Source organism: Alternaria infectoria (assembly GCF_024043175.1).
Source record: "Alternaria infectoria strain BMP 0036 chromosome Unknown scaffold_43, whole genome shotgun sequence".
Lineage (NCBI taxonomy): Eukaryota > Fungi > Ascomycota > Dothideomycetes > Pleosporales > Pleosporaceae > Alternaria > Alternaria infectoria.
Genome location: NW_026250732.1, coordinates 41,707 through 59,860, shown reverse-complemented (window position 1 = coordinate 59,860; position 18,154 = coordinate 41,707). Strand labels below are relative to the sequence as shown.

At 53.2% G+C, this 18,154-nt stretch overlaps 7 protein-coding genes across 7 annotated transcripts; 3 read left to right on the top strand and 4 right to left on the bottom strand.

Moving 5' to 3' along the window:
- Positions 1-693: 693 nt before the first annotated feature.
- Positions 694-1,709, top strand: HPT1 (hypoxanthine-guanine phosphoribosyltransferase; the record flags this gene model as incomplete). Its single annotated transcript, XM_051502118.1, has 4 exons — positions 694-726; positions 977-1,083; positions 1,160-1,588; positions 1,658-1,709. 4 exons carry the CDS (start codon positions 694-696, stop codon positions 1,707-1,709), a joined length of 621 nt encoding a protein of 206 aa, XP_051347649.1.
- Positions 1,710-2,162: 453 nt separating this feature from the next.
- J4E92_010782 (uncharacterized protein) lies at positions 2,163-3,944 on the bottom strand (the record flags this gene model as incomplete). The annotated part of the gene is made up of 2 exons (XM_051502117.1): positions 2,163-2,806; positions 3,344-3,944. 2 exons carry the CDS (start codon positions 3,942-3,944, stop codon positions 2,163-2,165), a joined length of 1,245 nt encoding a protein of 414 aa, XP_051347648.1.
- A 1,540-nt stretch (positions 3,945-5,484) lies between these two features.
- J4E92_010781 (uncharacterized protein) lies at positions 5,485-7,518 on the top strand (the record flags this gene model as incomplete). Its single annotated transcript, XM_051502116.1, has 6 exons — positions 5,485-5,816; positions 5,867-5,965; positions 6,020-6,087; positions 6,146-6,492; positions 6,543-6,612; positions 6,665-7,518. 6 exons carry the CDS (start codon positions 5,485-5,487, stop codon positions 7,516-7,518), a joined length of 1,770 nt encoding a protein of 589 aa, XP_051347647.1.
- Positions 7,519-8,593: 1,075 nt separating this feature from the next.
- Positions 8,594-10,961, bottom strand: EXG1 (exo-1,3-beta-glucanase; the record flags this gene model as incomplete). The annotated part of the gene is made up of 5 exons (XM_051502115.1): positions 8,594-8,641; positions 8,695-9,435; positions 9,491-10,614; positions 10,665-10,850; positions 10,901-10,961. The coding sequence occupies 5 exons, from the start codon at positions 10,959-10,961 to the stop codon at positions 8,594-8,596; spliced, it is 2,160 nt and encodes a 719-aa protein (XP_051347646.1).
- A 2,066-nt stretch (positions 10,962-13,027) lies between these two features.
- Positions 13,028-13,659, bottom strand: J4E92_010779 (uncharacterized protein; the record flags this gene model as incomplete). Its single annotated transcript, XM_051502114.1, has 2 exons — positions 13,028-13,209; positions 13,305-13,659. 2 exons carry the CDS (start codon positions 13,657-13,659, stop codon positions 13,028-13,030), a joined length of 537 nt encoding a protein of 178 aa, XP_051347645.1.
- Positions 13,660-14,241: 582 nt separating this feature from the next.
- Positions 14,242-14,772, top strand: J4E92_010778 (uncharacterized protein; the record flags this gene model as incomplete). Its single annotated transcript, XM_051502113.1, has 1 exon — positions 14,242-14,772. The coding sequence occupies one exon, from the start codon at positions 14,242-14,244 to the stop codon at positions 14,770-14,772; it is 531 nt and encodes a 176-aa protein (XP_051347644.1).
- A 274-nt stretch (positions 14,773-15,046) lies between these two features.
- Positions 15,047-17,419, bottom strand: J4E92_010777 (uncharacterized protein; the record flags this gene model as incomplete). The annotated part of the gene is made up of 1 exon (XM_051502112.1): positions 15,047-17,419. One exon carries the CDS (start codon positions 17,417-17,419, stop codon positions 15,047-15,049), a length of 2,373 nt encoding a protein of 790 aa, XP_051347643.1.
- Between the last annotated feature and the right edge of the window lie 735 nt (positions 17,420-18,154).

Here is an 18,154-nt window from a genome sequence, read left to right as displayed (position 1 = left end):
AGACTTCTCTCCACCCACACCATCAACAAAGAATCAGTCAACCAACTGAACGTTCAGCACGAGTCCAACGTTTCTCGGCCGTGCTTTTCTCACTTACATATACGTTTGCAGCGTTTTATCTCCCTCATCGTCCGGCGTTTTACCAAAAAAGAGAAGGTGGTCTATCTGGGTTACTTTGCTTTACCTTCTTGTATAATAATCACGATATACCCTTTTTGCGGGCGGAAGCTTTTCAACTTGAAAGAAGGATTGTAGAGAGCTAGAAGGGATGGAGATGGGAGTGCTTGTCGCAAGCATAGCATCGCATCAGATGGACGTGCTTTTTGTTGGGTAATGGTTACGATGTTATGACCCTCATCAGTCAATCAATATACCCTGTTCGTCCTGCTTAGAAATACTTCGACTTTGTTGCATGTCGCTATGAGTGAAAGGAAGTCCACGAACCAAGGCGCGCATGTGAATCACAACCACGTTTCACTTGATTGGTCCAGTCCCAGATTGCGGGGCACTAATCCCCCACCATGGATTTTCGGCGTACGCCGCTCTAGCCTTGCCTACCTAAGTAGGTAACCATTTCTTGACTCTCCCGCGGGCGGACAGACTTTTTTTTTTGCAAAAACAATTCCACTCCTCCGTTCAACTTTGATTTCGCTCTGACCACTTGGAGATATTATTCAGAATACTACCGCGAACATGGTCGAGAAGGTTTACGTCACGTACAACCAGGTACGTTCTTTCGAGGTCCAATGTTACACATGCGATCAGACACCCCGCGCACGCACGCGCGTGAGGTGTCTTTGTGTCACCACGATGTATACGACGCGAGGCTGGTGTCGCGCCATGCAGATGTTGCAGAAAGCGATGCTAGAGACTCAGTTCGTATCGTATCCATGCGACCACGACAATCGAACCCTTGCGCAACACGAAGCAGCAAACAAAGCACAAAGACCACAGCTAACAAACCTCCTCCGCACAGGTGCACAAGCTGTGCCAAGAAGCCGCGGACCAAATCCTCAATGACTTCAAGCCCAATCTCATGATCGCCATCGGCGGCGGCGGCTACGTCCCCGCGCGCATCCTCCGGTATTATATCCCCAACCCACCACGACACAGTACATACCAAACCAGACAACATGAACTAACAAAACCCGTCACCCAGATCCTTCCTCAAGCGCGAAAACAGCCCCAACATCCCCATCCAAGCCATCGGCCTCTCCCTCTACGAAACCCTGCCCACAACCACAGACAAGGACGTCGAAACGCCCGGCACAAAAGTCACCCGCACACAATGGCTCGACCTGTCTTCTCTCGAGATGGCGAATCTGATTGGCAAGAACGTGCTCATAGTCGATGAGGTCGACGACACGCGCACGACGCTGGAATACGCAGTCAGGGAATTGGAGAAGGATGTGGAAGCCGCGGTCAAGAAACTGGGTCGTGAAGGCGAGAAGACGAATTTCAGTATTTTTGTGCTGCACAATAAGGATAAGGCGAAGAAGGGGGCGTTGCCGCAGGAGATTCTCAAGGGGAGGTATAGTGCGGCGAGGACGGTGGGGGATGTTTGGATTTGTTATCCTTGGGAGGCTACGTATGTCTTTTTCTTACTCTCTACCTGCGTTTCTGTATGTTTTTGTGATAAGTGCTAACGGTGTTTTAGGGATATTGACGAGCACGACCGTCTTTCAAGGGAGCAGGAGGGTAAGCAATAGGATTTTTTCCATCGAGGAAGGATAGAAGGGAGATGATGACGATGCAAGAGAAAAGTCTGCGTGAGATTTACGGCATTCGATCGGTAGCATTTAACGGACGGATGGGATATACAGGAGTTTGAATGGGATTGGATAGCAAGATAAATATTGAATGAGCATATCACTTTGCGTAGATGCCAGTGTTGGCTTAACGGGCTTATCATTTCACAGTTCAAGATTGACATGTGTCATGCTCGACTGACTGTTGATGACTTAATCGGAGTAGGGAGTGTAAGTGTTGGGTAGAGATTGCGGATAGGGCGTGCGAGGTAAGAGGTGTAGATCAGTCACTCAGGGCGCAGTAGAGTATTCAGAGTTGGTTGGTGTCCAGTTGTATGGAGCCTTACCAGGGGTTGCTAGAATCCCTATCGCATTTCCAAGGTTTGCTACACATACACTACTATATCTCAATGACTAGTCAGATTCTGAGCGTAATGAAAGCTCCTGCCTCCGTCGTTCCAGCTCCGGCCCCCAGATCTCCTTTACACGGGCATATGGCCGAGACTGTAGCCACCCCTTGTAATGTGGTTGGTCGAACCAAGTATCCATACCCTTCAACACCTCAAGCTCTCCCACATCAAAGAAGGATCCACTCTCCTGCGGTTTCTTCCCCTGATCATCGTCGTCAAAGCAGAGTATGTAGAGCCTATCCCCAGCGTTTCTGACCACGTAATTCTCGTTCAGCACAACGGGGGCGTTGATATCGTCCCGGTCATGGACTGACTCGTTGTCCGTTGATTCAGATACGATGGGCTTGTAGGTTCTGCCGTTACTGGCGCCCTCAACCGCATTCATGTCATGCTTGTCGGCGTTCCCATCCATAAGCGCAATGGTGTCGCGCATTTCGCCTTCGACGTCCCCGTCCCAGAATGTGGCATAGCATGTGTCCTTCCACCACGCCATGGTACCGTTGGTATTATCAAATTCGGGGTGTTCGTATAGCCGGGAACCCTCCCATACACTCATGTCCATCTCTTCTTCGTTGAATCGCACTAGGAAGGATGACTTGCCATTGGTGTCTCGCATGACTATCGATGATATGCTTTGCTTGTCGTCGACTGGGACGAAGGTATTTGGAATACGGGGAAAATGCGAGAGAGGAGTTACCCCATGGAGGTTTGCGTGGTGTGTACTAAGGCACTCCCCACTGTATGTGTAGCGACCGAATGCGAAGTACATTTGATGGACAGGAACGTCATTGTTACGTGCGGCATTGGCAAATAAGATGATTGTCTGGGTCGCAGGCTGTATGATAGGAGCAATGCCATTTGATTCCTCCATGCTAGACCCGGATTAGCTTCACGTGCAAAGAATGCATAGAGGATCCCAGTGTTGGTGGATTCCTTGGCTTCAAAGGATGCGAGCACCGCTCAGCAACCCCAAAGAGATTACTTACATGACATCTGTCCCCCAGAACATGTTACCGGGTTCAAAATTAATATTGAAGGATCTTCCACGCTGGGAGTCGTATTCCCAGATAAACACCGATGCAAAACCGGAGTCGACATGATAACATGCGACAGTGCGCTCTCGACAGGCAACGCTGGCGAAATAGTTGTTGTTTGGCACTCTGAACTTCTTGCAACCTCGTTTACCATGCAATTCGTGAACGTAGCAGATGTTCGCCCAGGTTGTTAGCGCCACAATCTCACTAGATACGAAGACGTCGATAATTCGTTCACGGCCTTCGCCACCCAGGAAGCGAAGATCCCATGTAGCTAGATCGAGGACGCAAACATTTCGCGATTGGTTTTCCGGAGTGAAGGTTAGGCTTTGCCAGATGAGACTGTTTCCTGCTAAGTAGATATCATCTATAGAGTCCTTGGGTGTTATCTTGTAGACTTTGCGCGGCTTGCCGGTACGAAAGGCATGGATCTTGCGGGCTTTCTTCTGACACAGAGCGTGGTCGGCATCTTGGAAATTGACAGTACCTTGGTACCAACTGTTGAGGCTTGCTTTGATAACGTGTAAGCTCTGAAGAGTGTGTTTCCATCGTCTTGAGACACTTTGCAAGCGGTAAGGAGCAGCAACGTCTAAATGCGAGAATACCTGGGCCACTAGCTCAACGGGTAGATTGCCGATGACGTCGAATTGGAAGGTACGACTGCTTGTCGTGGCGTGGAGTGTCCTCCACTCATACGGCGATAATTCTGCTGTCAGAGCTTTGAGTGCCTGTTCTCTCTCATGTACATGCATGCGTCGAAACGCGTCGATGAAGTCGGTAGTCATGCTGCTTTTTCTGCCGATCAAAGGCAGGGCTATCGATAGGATGGCGACTCGCCACCCGAGCGGTCGGTGATAGACTGGTGCGGTGACGGCAGGTGGTAGCGTCGGGGTAAAGCTAACGTTCTGCGTTGACGGCACCTGGGTTGGGCTGGGGAAAGTCGGTCGAGGCTGACTCGAAGGAAGGTTGGTGGTTGACGTTTATCCAAGGAGGTCTGTGCGTGTAGGCTGCCTGCAGACCCTGGACCCTCCCCTGCCTTACACCACGCGTGAAAGCCGAGGATGGCGCAGATGCTCGCGAGTCGTACTAGCAATGTTTGACCATGGGCAAGGGAGTCAGTCGGCTTCAGCTGCCCGGCAGCATTTGAGGCAACTCTGGCGAAGGTTCGGTATTCTAGTCTGTGCCACTCCCCTTCCGCATCCGCAGCCGCATCACGGGCACTCGGGAGGAGCATAGGCATATGAGGCGCATTATATGCTGACCCCGCAGCAGAAACAGTTCGCGTTATAGTGATATTAGCGGTGGGTTATTATGGTCGAGCAATGTTTCAGTGTCTCGACCTGCAGCTGGCCGAGGGCAGGGGTCGCGGGCACATGCAACGTCGACAAGGAGCGACGTCTTTGCCGTGAGCTGCATGGCATTGCCCTACCATGGCAGCAAACCCGGACGGCGGGCCATGGACTGTCAGCGGGCGTTGGGTATCTAGAGCTACACGTGATAGAGCTACACAGTGCTGAGGGCGGTGATAGATAGGTAGATAAATGAACAGGTGGCTCACTTGGATGACACTTGGCTCGGCTGGTGGTGCGCTGTGGCCTTCAGATGCTCCCGCAGCACGCTCCCACATCGCGATCCCCCATAGTATTCTCAGCGGTAGCGCTACCGTTCCGCCCTCGACGCCCCGTGCCTGGACCTCCTTTCCGTCCGTAGCCAGTGTTGCGACACGCCGGCATATCTCGCCGCGCCTCGCAGCTTGCAAGTTCCCACGAACCTGTCTCCTCCTCCCTCCGCCAAGCCTTGCACGCTCAAACACAGTATCCCGGAGCATCTGGAATTGTCGTCGTCTTCAGCGCTCGGACCTGCCCCTCGGACTGCGCGAGCTCCTATTCCTCAGCGACGGCCGCTCCCGATCCGACAAAGGACCACTGGCACCGTCTGCCACGCCGACTTTTTCTGGAACCATATTTCTACGGCTCGCGCAGGCGCTAGAAGAAATCCCCAAGCCTAGGAAGCTTCCAAGACGCTCGCCCGCCGATTCGAAGCTTCTGCGGCGACGTCGGCCACACATATCGCATGCTCCTCCGCATCTTCTCCGCCCGCCCACGTTCGCTGCCACCGCAAGTCGGGACCCTGCATCCACCCGGCCTCAAGCATTTTTCGAGACACTTCTGAATCTTTGCGCCCATCGCTCGCTGCTCAATTCCCTTCCCCTGCACGACCCCCGTGCGCCCGTCTCCACGCACGCAGCAGGCCTGACATCTCAACACCACGCCTGCTCTCCACATCGCCCACATGGCTTCTGTCGCAGAGGCCCGCCGCAGTCCCTTTTCGGGCGACCCTCACCATCCCAACCTGCACAAGTCGATTCCCATCCTGCCTTCGTCCAGCCCAAGGCTTGCGGCGTCTCGGGACCCCATGGACATCACGCCCTCGTCGTCGACCATGGGCCCGCCCAACGAGCGCACCCAATCGGTCTCGTTCCAGCTGCCGTCGCAAAGAGAAGGAAACGGCGACTCGGAAAACACTTCGCCTCCCAATGGCAACACGGCGCCTGCAGTGGGCGCTGCAGCAGCTGCACAACAGCCCAAGGTCGTCCAGACGGCCTTCATACACAAGCTATACAAGTACGTGTGCCGCAACAGTACGCACGCGATGCGACACTAACACGACACAGCATGCTCGAAGACCAGAGCATCCAGCACCTCATCTCCTGGGCGAGCACTAACGAGAGTTTCGTCATGTCCCCCTCTAGCGAGTTCTCCAAAGTCCTTTCGTACGTACACCTGAAGCCACGGCCGCTCCAGGCTCTCTGACTAACAAATCCCAGGTCCTACTTCAAGCACACCAACATTTCCTCATTTGTGCGCCAGCTGAACATGTACGGCTTCCACAAGGGTACGTGTCCAATTTCTTTCCGCCATGCCATAATCCCATGCTGACTGTACCGCTGCAGTGAGCGACGTTTTCCACACTGGATCGCCAGACACTCCGCTTTGGGAGTTCAAGCACGGCAACGGAAACTTCAAGCGAGGCGATCTGGTCGGTCTGCGCGAAATCAAGCGACGTGCTTCTAGACATGCCCTCGTCCATCGCGAGTCCTTCCCCGCGCCCAAAATGCCCCTTGGCCCACCAGCTGGGCAGGCGGTCGACCCAATGCCGGACCCTGTCGAGTCACGTCTCCAGAGTCTCGAATACAACCTCCATGACATGCATGCGCGCATGCAGCGATCAGAAGACACATGCGCATACCTCACTCAAAGGAGTTCGGTGCTAGCCGAGGGCATGATGAAATGCCACCAAGTAAGTCGATTGTCTAGACTTCAATACACAACAACTAATAGATTATACAGTGGAATCAGGACCTTGCAAACCTCATCATGCAAATGGTGCCGGACCCGGAAAACCCTATCCATAGGGATGGTACGCGTCAATGCTCAAACCTTGTCTGCGCGACACACACTGACTTTTCCAGTCGCTATGATGCAGCGTGAAATTGCTCGACAAACAGACATGCTCCGAGCATTGGAGCCACCAGAAGATGCACCTCTCTCCGCACGCCAATCCTACTTCATGCAAGTAGACAGCAGCAACGGCCCACCCCTTTCACCCCGGCAAATGCCACAAGACAATCTAACAGAGTCGCGGAGAGGATCCTTGGCGAACGTTTCACGGCAAGCTCCATACAAGGCTCCGATCCCGGCCCATCTTGCAATTTCTCCGCGACGTTACGGTTCAATAGGCACGGGTAATTACTCTCCATCTTCAGCCAGAACCCCAGTTTCCCATCAGCCACCCCCACCTCCTCCACCACAAGTCCAGCAGCCGGGAGGTGCAAACCTGGGGAGCAACTTGCCAAGCACTTTGTCCCCTCCGTATAATCTATATAGGCGGCACACCTCGGCAGATATCCGCTTACACGGTTGGCAACCGCAGCCACCCAACCCTGCTATCAATTCGCCCTACGCTTCTGGTTACAACTCCACACAATGGCCCTCGTCACCGCGCCATCCACCTATCGGAGGTGGTGACCAGCAGCTCCGTGATGCATTGGAATCATATCAATTACCCCGCGGTCCACGGCAAGCACAGTCAAGACACGGCTCTCCTCCACCGCCAAATGAAAATATGCCGTCGACATTAAATCCGGATGCTGGCTGGACACTACCGGGAGCTAGGTACCCTTTCAAAGGCCTCGACACTGGACCACCTACTCGACGATCTAGTATGGCGTCCAATGTCCACTCGCTCCTCAATCCCGCGGAAACTGCGGAGCGCAGTGAGGAGGATGAGGCAGATGACGTGCGTAAGCGAAAACGCATGCAGTGATGATCATACTCCCCTGTCCGACGCAAACTCTTGTTGTGTCACGCGACTTCATTTATTCTGTTGTGTCTTTGCGTTTTGGTATGGCGTTCAGCGAGTCCCGCTCCGGACATGAGATCCACATTTTCGATTCCCACATCCTCATCACCGCGTCTGGATATGTCTACCAATATCCAATTTCCTATCTTTCTTATCCATTCCTTAATTCTTATCCAAAAAAGCTGCTTGCATAAAGACATGTACATGCATTGGGTGGTGACGACTTTCGGTATTGCTGCTCATTGACAGGGAGTAATTACGTGTTTGAGTGTCGATGGATTGACTCCACATTTCACTTTGTATGGTGGCAGTCCGAATGGGTCGGTTGGAGGTTGTGTGTGCTAGCCTCGCATGAGGGTTAGTACGGATGCAATGTAAACTTCGGTTACTTGTGAATTACCTGGTGTCTTTTACATACCAATGTTTACAAGCATTGTATATACGAGTAACCCCCTGACTACCTTGTTGTACAATACATGCAGTGGTCGCCGATGTCGCACGTGTGGAAGGTTGACCCTGACGCGCAGGTGACGTCGATGTTGATCAGCTAAACGAAGCGAGTGAGGTTCGGATCACGGATTCCAATTCGAAGAACGACGATTACTAAATGTGGGGTGCCACATAGACCATTAGTGAGTAGAGGGAGAGACGAAGAATCGATAAGTTTTGATCCTTTGCATTCAGTAAGAAAGAATATACTACAACAGTAGCATACAACCCAAGACTCCATTCCATCCTATCCGAACAGAAAGATAGCGACCGTGGTCAACCAGCCGTCCAAACAAACCCCCCGAAAACACCAAACACCGCCCTCCATCCCATATATACAATCCTCTTCCTTTCAACCCCAAACCCCCTTACCAACTTTCCTCTTCAACCCTAAACCCTATACCCAAGCCACCCAATAGTATTCGAATAAACACTCAAATTATCCCTCCAACTCGCCTTATCCACCCCATCCACCGTAACCATCCACTCACTGCCCACCTCACTAAGCGCAAAAGCCTGCACACTGCTATCCCCCTCAATACTAAAAATCCTATTCTGGCATATCCGCGCCCCACCACTCGCATCCGCGCTCGAACAACTAGTGCTGTAATTGCGGAAGAAAGAATACAAACCCCCACCGTACACAAGCACGTTCTTGGAGTTCAGCACGCGCAGACCATAGGCGGAGGCGCCAGATGGATATACGGGGTCGGAGTAGGCAGAGGATGTGCCGTAGGGTTGGTTGGAGGCGTCGGGCGTGGGCATGTAGTATGGTGTTTCTGTTTGGATGAAGCCGGCGAAGATGTTGGATGCGCCGTTGAATTGGTACTGGTAGTTTGCGTGGTGTTCGACGCCGTTGGCCCAGAGCCAGACGTTCGATGCTTCGACGTGCAGGCCGCGGCCGGTCAAGATGGTGATTTGCGTGCTGCGCGCATCGTCCATGTCGTGGTCGGCCGTCCAGAACCAGTTGTTCTCGAAGTATGCGCCGTTGGCGCCCTTGGTGACGTGTACGTTTGTGTGCGCGGCCATGCACTCAGGTTTTACGCTGCCGACGGTCGAGGGGCACTGGGCGACTTGCAGGTTTGTGCCTTTGGCGCCGCCGATGCGGGTGTGCACGTCCCAGAGGCCAGAGCCGCGCTCGGTGTTGAGGTTGTATTGGATTACGATGGCGCCTGGGGTGGCGCCTTGGGTTTGCACAATCATGTCGGACCATTCGATGCGGCCGCTTTCGCCAGGCTTGCCGATCTGCATAATGGGGACCGGGGAGTCTTTGTTGGAGAAGACGGAGCCGGAGCCCATGATTGAGGGGAAGGTTTCGCCGACCATGCGGGAGCCGGGGGGGACGTAGATTGTGTTGGTTACTCTGTAGACACCGTGCTCGAAGAAGAGGACCTGTTGGGATGTGATTAGTCTGGCGATAGGAGATGACAAGATTAAGGGAACGTACCTTGTTTGAAGAAACTGCCCTGTTGATGGCATTCTGAACAGCCTGGGTATCGTCGGTGCGACCGTCACCTGTGGCTCCACTGCCGCGAGCACTGATGAAGTCGCCAGAGTTGAGGTTCTCGTATTGTGGCTTCGACTTGGCGTAGTACTTGTTGCCGTCCAAAAGGCCTCCTGGACGAGCAACAGGGGTGAAGGTTCCTTGGAACTTCTCCGGGCCGTTGGCATTGGGAGCGTACTTGTTTCCCTGACCCCAAGCTTGGATAGTGAAGGTACCACCCTGAAGAACAGTGGCTCCGTTACCAACAACAGCGTTGGGTACATTGTTAAGCTTGATGTTCTCCAACATGAGTTGTCCGGCACCAGTAGGAACGCTGTTACGTGTCCAGGCCATATCGACAAACTTCTGGCAGTTGGTGATCTCAGAGTCAATGATAACAACAGAGCCAACCTCAAGCTTATTAGCCGAGCCACCGTTGCTCATAGAGAAAGCTGTTCCGCAGTCACTAATAGTAAGACCAGCGTACAACCAGCCCCAATCCCAGATCTGCGAGATACCAGTAACAGCCTTGGAGATCTTGACGTTGCGCATGGTGAACTGCTGGTTTCCAATGTTCATGCCGTACAAGCCACCCTCGATGTCGAGGTCAGCCATGTGGCCACCAGATCCGTTCTCGACGAAGATACCGGCGTGAACTGAGTTCGATGCCTGTGTCATGCGGATCTTGACATTCTGGATGGTCGTGGCTTGCGAAGCGGGCCAGTGGATACCCTGGAACCCGCTGGTTGGTGCAACAGCAGTACCATCGATGATCAAGTTGCGGATTTGGCGCAGGAAGATGTTGGTTGATGTCCAGCCGGGTGCACCGTTGTTCTGGTAAGGACTAGCATCAATAAGAGCAATAGCCTGGAGAGTAGGAGCAGCCTTCAAGACAGGAAGACCTCGGGGGTTGCCGATAAGCTGAGTCATGTAGTAGAAGATAATGGGCTTTCCAATGAGGTACGTTCCGGAGGGGATGTAGACGACGGCCGGGGAATCAGTGGCCGAGTCGCACACGCCGGGACCGCAACGGTTGCCGTCGGCAATGGCACGGTTGATTGCATCGGAATCATCGGTAACACCGTCACCTATGAGGATGTTAGACTTGTGCTGAAACACAAAAAGCAAAGTAGCTTACCCTTTGCTCCGTACTCCTTGACGTTGCGGAAGACCTTGTAAGCGCCGTTGACGTTGAAGGCAGCCCTTCCGTTACCGGAGAGGTCGTTCAGCCAGTAACCATCCGTGATAGCAGCAACTCCCTGGATGCTGCTGATGTTGGAGGTGGGCTCCGTATCATTCACTACTATCTGTCGGGGGAAGCGTGCTATAGTGTGTCAGTAACGCGAATATTCAGGGGAAACGGTCTTCGCTTACCGATAGCAGCACCCTGAATGCTGACTGCACTGAGGCAGGTGAGCAAGAAGGACAAATGCATAGCCGTGAGTATATGCCAATAGATAATGGTATGTTCAGTGAGAACACAAAGAGGAGGAGTACAAAGGAGTGTAGACTGTAGTAGCGAAGAGAAGTCTCAGAGGGAGATCATGATGCCTATTTAATCTCCCCGTTTGTTCACTGCTACACGTCGTGGCAGTGCGTGATAGGAGAAAGAACCATACACCCACACGATCATTTGAAGATCTACCCCCAATGAAGCCTGCCGACTGGCTAGCTAGCGACATCCGGTGATGAGATACTCACCGTCTACCACTTAGGAGGTCATAAGGCCTTGTCGAAGACTAACTTACTAGGCGGCTACCCCCGTTGCCGTTTGAAGGGTTACATAGCTTACTTCGGTCCCGGCTTCGAGATGTCTTAGCTTGAGTAACATAGTCTGGGGAAAGGGAGGGTGTAGGTACGCGCCCTTCCTTTTCAAGCCCAATCTCCGAGGGGTGTTTTTTGTTGTTTGGCAAGTCGAATAAAACTTATTCTATTCTCGTGAGCAGTGTGATCCACTCTACATCTAGAAGCTGCAGTGGCTATCTAAACATGAATAGAGGATGACGATGGTGATCCAGCGTGCTGCCCAACGCATGCTATGGGTGAGCTACAAGCAGAAGTTGTAAGAAGACTCAGGGGATATGCAACTAACCTCGATGCAGCGTTGGTCACCGGGACGGCCCTACGCATATTATTTCCGTCAAGCGCTGTCCAGTGACTGTGCAAACACCGACCAAACCTTGGAAGCATGTGACGGACGCTAGTGCCAAGACCAGAGCGTTGAAGCCGGCAATTGGCTCCGCGGTCATGAATCTTAAAGACCCCAGATTTGCGCCGTCAACAGTAGTTCGCCACGAAGCCTAAATGTGGGGTAGTCTTGGGTAGAAATGCCATGCGTCGCACTGAATGAGTCTGCCCTATGATCTTGCCCTGCAGCATAAGCCTCAAGCGCGCGTGCTCATGTGTTAGTCTCTTAGACGTCAGAGCACTCACTTCACACCCATAGTTGTGATGCGGTGAATGCAGAGAGTCTTGTGAGGCTTCCGCGAGACAAGCAACGTGAAGGCAAGCCCGACACCTTTCTTTTTGACCTGCCTGATTGGAACAGACTTGTTTTGAAACGGCGCCAGTCAAAGATCGCAAATGACGGCGGCGAAGTCAGGCGCGTGAACGTTGGCCACGGAGTGTAGTGTCGTTTGCAGACTCGGGCATGCCTAGGTCTGGGCATCGTGGAGCTGTTGCTGGTTAGAGGTCGGCCGAACGCCATGTTTGGAGACAATTTCCTAGGTGTATGCTTTGAGATTGCAACATCGCAAGCGCCTCGTTGAATACCCCAGATGCACAGGAGCCGGGCCTAGGCGACGGTCATGCACAGGGTAGATCATGTGGGTCAGGGTAGATAGATTAAAAGAATCTGGCTATGACCAGTCATGTGGCTAGACTCGACTTACACTTTCGGGCTATCTGCCACTAAGAGCAGGCGCCGACCCAGTAGCTTCGCACATGGCAAAATCTGAGCATCAAGTCGATGAAAAAGTAATAGAACGTGCAATACAGGAGGTCAAGCGAATGTACGCTTGTAACTTCGGTCAAAGTCGGACAGTCCATTCGTGATGGAGCAGGTGAATAGCTCAAGCGATTCTTTACACGCCTGCCTAAGAGGGTATCTTGAACGAAACCTTGAAAGTCGTAGGTTGGAATCGTAGTGTACCAGCATTCAGTATTGCAAAAGGGGTTGAGATGCGCGTTTAGGTGCGCGACAGCTCGCCGTCTCTCAGACTTTGCGCAGGGTCGCGGCAGTCGTGTTGCGCGATGCCGTGCAACCAAACTCCCGACAGGCAGCGAACATGACAGATGGCCACGCGAGCGGTGCGACTTTGCAGATGAGATATTGTATTCATGTACAAGCGTAGTACGCGCTGTGGTGGCCCATGTACTGTCGAGCTTGGTATCCGAATGCCCAGACATTTCGACGGCTACCTCTACCATATTCCGTGGCACATAGTAGTACTGTGGGGTCACTGCCTATTCCCGTGCAGAGCGCATGATCATCTAGAGGAATCATAGCTTGGTCGAAAGTCTGATGAACATGCCGTCGGCGATGGTGTATATCGTACCGTTGCCGTCTTCGAGAGTCGCGCGAGCGTATAGTTTGCGACCGCCGTCTTCTATTCGTTCGATCTTGGCTGTGCAGAGAAGCGTCTGCAGGGTTGGCGCTGGCTTCTTGTAGGTAGTGTTAAGATCTGCTTGTGCTCAGCTGCTGTTTCGGTGTTGATGCATTGTATGGACGAACAGGCAGTAACGTAGCTTGCGACAGGCGCGCGGCGACCGTCCTTACTTGTCCTTTGCGCCTTTCTCTCCATAACCGTCCCGATCAAGACGCCGGACATCTCGTCAAGCAACGTTGCCTGGAAGCCGCCGTGTGCGATCCGTGGGTAGCCTTGTAGCCCATCGCCTAGCTCCACAATGGTTCTGATCTCCTTGTACGCGATGTCGCCTGTTTCCTCGTTTTTCGGACGAAACGTCAGAAGCGTTGTTATTGTGCGATCAGTGCCAAGCGTTCCTGCGAAAAAGGAGTCTTCCCCTGATGGCTTTACTGACCGCGAGCTGGTCTCCATCGGCGTCCAGTTGGGGTCGTTGATCAAGGCAGCGGCCCAGGGAACAGACAACAAGTGGGAATATTTCGCGTCCATGATGGCGCATTGATAGTGTTTGCAGTGTGAATCGCGTGTGCTGCCTTCGCGTTCATTGAGAACATGACTGCGGAGCTCGCGAGACTCTGGGGTAGCAAAGATGCCGAGGTGTAACGGCAGGACGGGTTGTGGGGAGCTTGGAGCTCCACCGCTCTGTAAGCCATCAGCACACCTGGGCAACCTCATTCGTTCATGACCATAACAGTCGTCAACATTGCAAAAACTCAACTCCAAGGTCTGCGATCAATGGGTCCCAAAAAGACTTCAAATCGAACGATAATTTGAAAGAATCCAAAACGCGCAAAAGCATCACGAATATCTTCATGTGACAACGCGCCTCACAATGCAAGACGTCATGCCCACGCGCTAGACACTCCATCAAGCATTCCCACCACCAAAGCACGCACTATCTCTCAATGATGTAGCTGCGTAGCTGCCGAGGTACAGGTAAGGTCTAGATGTCATAACCAGCCCTTTTCCCCCAGATTTCTTACTCCGCGGTCAAACATCATCGTGATTTCATACCATACATCACACATTTTGGACAACTTGGACAACAAAAACCTACCCTGGTCAGCAATAATGGTCGACACATCCCACTCCTCCTCCGTCCGCGGCACACTATCCAACCCAAAGACCAAAGAAGCCATGAACTCCGATAAACCCACTCCCCGTCTCGGCGACCACGTTAGTCTGAAGCCTGAAAACGACGATGGGAAGACTTTCCCTTCAAACGACGCTCCTTCCTCCTCTTCCACCTCATCCTCATCCTCATCCTCATCCTCCTCATCCCCGCCATCCTCAGAAACCTCCTCCATCGGCGCACCCACACCCTCAGCCCCCTACGTCAAATCCGGCACATCAGCCGGCGGCGCCGACAAGAAGGCCATTGGCAACGGCGGGAGTGCAGGTAGCAAGAAAGAGGAAGGAAAGGAGGATCTGCCGCACAGCAAGAAAGTACGAGGGACGCTTGCGAACGACGATGGAAACAAGGTGAACAAGACGCAACTGGGCGATCCGGCGAGTTTGAAGGCCGAGACGAGTGAGACGAAGGATATGGGGAGGGAGACGGAGAGGGAGGGAGGGGATAAGGGGGGGAAGAGTAAATTGTAGGGTTTGGCTTGTAGAGACGGGAGATGAGATGGGGGCATAGCATGGTTGTATATGCCTAGAGCACGGCAAGGCGGATGCGTATATTGCATACGACACTGCCTAGTATCGGATGCAGTGCACGCATCTGCCTTGCCGTGCTCTAGGCCTATGCAAGTTCGTTGACATCGTTACTGGGTATCTCTCTAATCTAGTCTATACACTCCAACCACCATCCATCATACTTCTATATACCCATCTATAAACACCTCATCAAAACACTCCAAACCCTCCCATCTCACACCCCAGACTCCGTCCTCTGCGGCGCCCACCCTTTAAGCCAACTCCTCGCCTTGTCCAAATCCCCACCTTCAGCCTCCATAGCAGCAACACACCACTCCAACCCATAACCACCCTTCCCCTCAATCCCCTTCTCAGCAGCCACCATCTCAGCCAACGTCCTGCACTTCTGCGTCCTCTCGTCCACGCAAAAGTGCAACGGGGTCTCATACCCCCTCCCATCCATTCCCTGCAGGAAAGGCTTAACAAGCGGAATAGCATCTTTAGTCGGAACGGATTTATCTTCCTGGCCTAGGTTCTTGCGACCGGTACGGCAGTACTCGTTCTTACACCACGCTTTCCCGCAGCCAGTCAGGAGCTGGGAGAGGTACCGCCGCTCGATGCGGCGACGCAGTGCTTTGCCTTCTGGGTCGTGGAGCGAGACGTAGAGAGGCCCGAAACAGACGCTGCAGAGCCCGATTTCGTTACCGGGGCCTTGAACTTTGCGCGTCCCAGCTCGCGTGTCGCCGGCTTTGTTTGCGCCGTCTTGGGTGCGGCCGCAGTTAACGTTGCGGCATAGGCGTGGTGGGGGGCGGGAGAGGCGCTCGAGATCGTGGTGCCGGAGGTGCGTGTCCATGTCGCGGAAGCGGACGATTTTGTTGCAGAGGTGGCATTCGGTTGTTCGGCCGCCGTCTGCTAGCTCGTGGGGTGTGAGGCCTGAGAGGAGGAGTTCGGGGGATTGGTCGTTGGGGTCGCCTTCTTGCGGGACTTGGAGGTGGCAGAAGCGGCAGAGGATTAGTTTGCCCGGGCACACCGTTGTTTTGTGATGGGAGAGCATGGGCATTGACGGGAATTCCATGTCGCATGTGGAGCACATCTGGGGTGTGTGGTAGAGAGCGTCGTGCTTTCGGTGACTTAATGTGGTGTTGCCACTGAACGTATCGTGTGGACAATGCCAATGGTTTTGGAAAGCTGGAGAGCGCTTCTGGAAGACTTGACCGCAACCTTGGGGGCAAAGGATGTTATTTCTTAGACAGAAGTTCTCATGCAAGAACAACGATCCCTTAGGCACGACTTGTTGGCAGTTTTTGCAGATCACTTCGTCCGGACCCACCGCTTTTGCATTCTCAAGAGCCTCGTCCAGTCCGTCCATTGCTTCGGTCTTGGGATCGAAAATCGACACCTTTAGACGGAAGGGTTTGGGCGTGCTTGAGGGTGACTCGGATGGGTATGCATGAACTGAGATCCATACGGCTTCCGCATCGTCAAGCTCGATGTTTGTAGGCTGCAGTCGTATGCGTTTCGGATATTGGCTTCTTATATTTGCGAAGACATGCTCCTCTTCGCGTGGGCGAACTCTTTGTCGTGACGAGTATGGACTGACATATAGGTCGATCTCATCTCCATCTTCTACTTCGTCTAGCAGGATTTCCAACCCCTGAGATCGGTCCCAGGATGTCAATTCGTAATCGACGTACTCGCCGTCAAGCACTTGTCCAGGTTGCGCGTTGAATATGTCGACTGCGCCGCCGGTGGAACTGCCTTGTGATGTTCCAGGCGCGCGGTGCATCTTGGCAGCTATCCTGTTCATCGTCTCGCGTGCCTGCTCTTCATTCAACGCTTCGATATCCACCTCCAGGTCTGTATCTACCACGCAGATGCCCTCTCCTTCGGGCTTGAAGCCGTCTACGAGGAAACGAAACTCCTCGCGCTTGCCATCAACTCCTCGACCACCGTTTATAGCTAGGACCTCTCCGTTCGTCAAGGTTGTGAAGTTGGATCGCAGGTGTTCCTCCAGTAGCGACTTCCAATCTTCCGGGTCATAGCCAGCTTCGAGAGGCCGTAGCTTTACGAAGGTGCCCTTGGGTAATTGCTTGGCATGTACTGTGATCTTTGTAGATGCAGCACCTTCTGTCCCCAGAGGAATTGCTCCATTCGACATAGCCACGTCATCTTCATCCTGGCCATTTGGGCTGGCATTTCTCGATGGCTCTGCAGATTGCTCTCTGATTCCCAAAGCCTCCTTCAGGAAACTGCTCAAGACAACCTCGCCCTCTTCTGCGGAGAACTCGCGTATGCCTGCATGTACAACTCTGCCATTGTCCGGATTGACCAAGCGAAAGGTAAGCGGATGAGGCAGCTGCTGGAAGCGGTCCTGCGTTTGTGCTCGTGCGTGGCGCTCGGCGTTGAAGGTGTACGGGTTGAAAGGATCGAATGCGGTGATGTGCGGTCGATTCGCATCGACGTGTACGACAGGTGCCGCGGCAAGGAGCTGCTCTAACGCTGATGGGGGAAGGAGTAGTTTGTCGCCGGGTAGCGTGCTTCGCGTCGCATGAGCGAGTTCGTATTGCGCGGACCACTTCAGCTCTGCGGTTTCTACCTCCGGGTCCATGGCTGTTTTGCGTCAGGTATAGAGAGGTCAAGGTAATGACTGTGGTGGGAACACATGAATGAGGGTACGTTGTAGTTCAGAGGCGTGAAATGGCTGACATATGCGCCTCGCGACTCGAAGCTTCGGTGAATGACTGGCGTCATCGCGCTGCCCTCGCCTCGGCCCGCTTATCGATAACCCTCGCGTGGTAACGCGTAAAGATACCGCCACCGTTGAAAGTATAGAGCAGAACTCTAGTTTCACCAATCGTAGTCGTCATGTATATTCTATATTTGGTCTACCATCTTTCACAGTGCAAGCGATGGTTTCCCGATGCAACTGCGAGGCGGTGACTAAGCTTCTTGGACACACCGATAGAGCCACGAGCATACAAGAGTATCTCGCAACATACAGCCCATATATGTGTAGACGTGTTTGAATAATTCATCATAATTGATCAACATAAGTACGCGTCTCAACAAAGATGCGAGAATCTCTCCGGGCACCTAAACCATATCTGTGTCGTCCATGCCAATGCTCCGGTGAGTTTCGATATGTCGATTCATGTTCTAAGCGGCCAACGTGGGGCGAACATCCCCCGGCGGCTTTGCGCGTCGCGTCGCCTACCTGACATCTCGCAGCGACTGTTTTAGCCTGTTTCCACTCGACCACCAAGACTTGCAGCGCGGGCTTGGCTGCAAGACGTGTTCCAATCTATGCTTCATCGCGGCCTGATCGTGCAGGTCCTATGCAGGA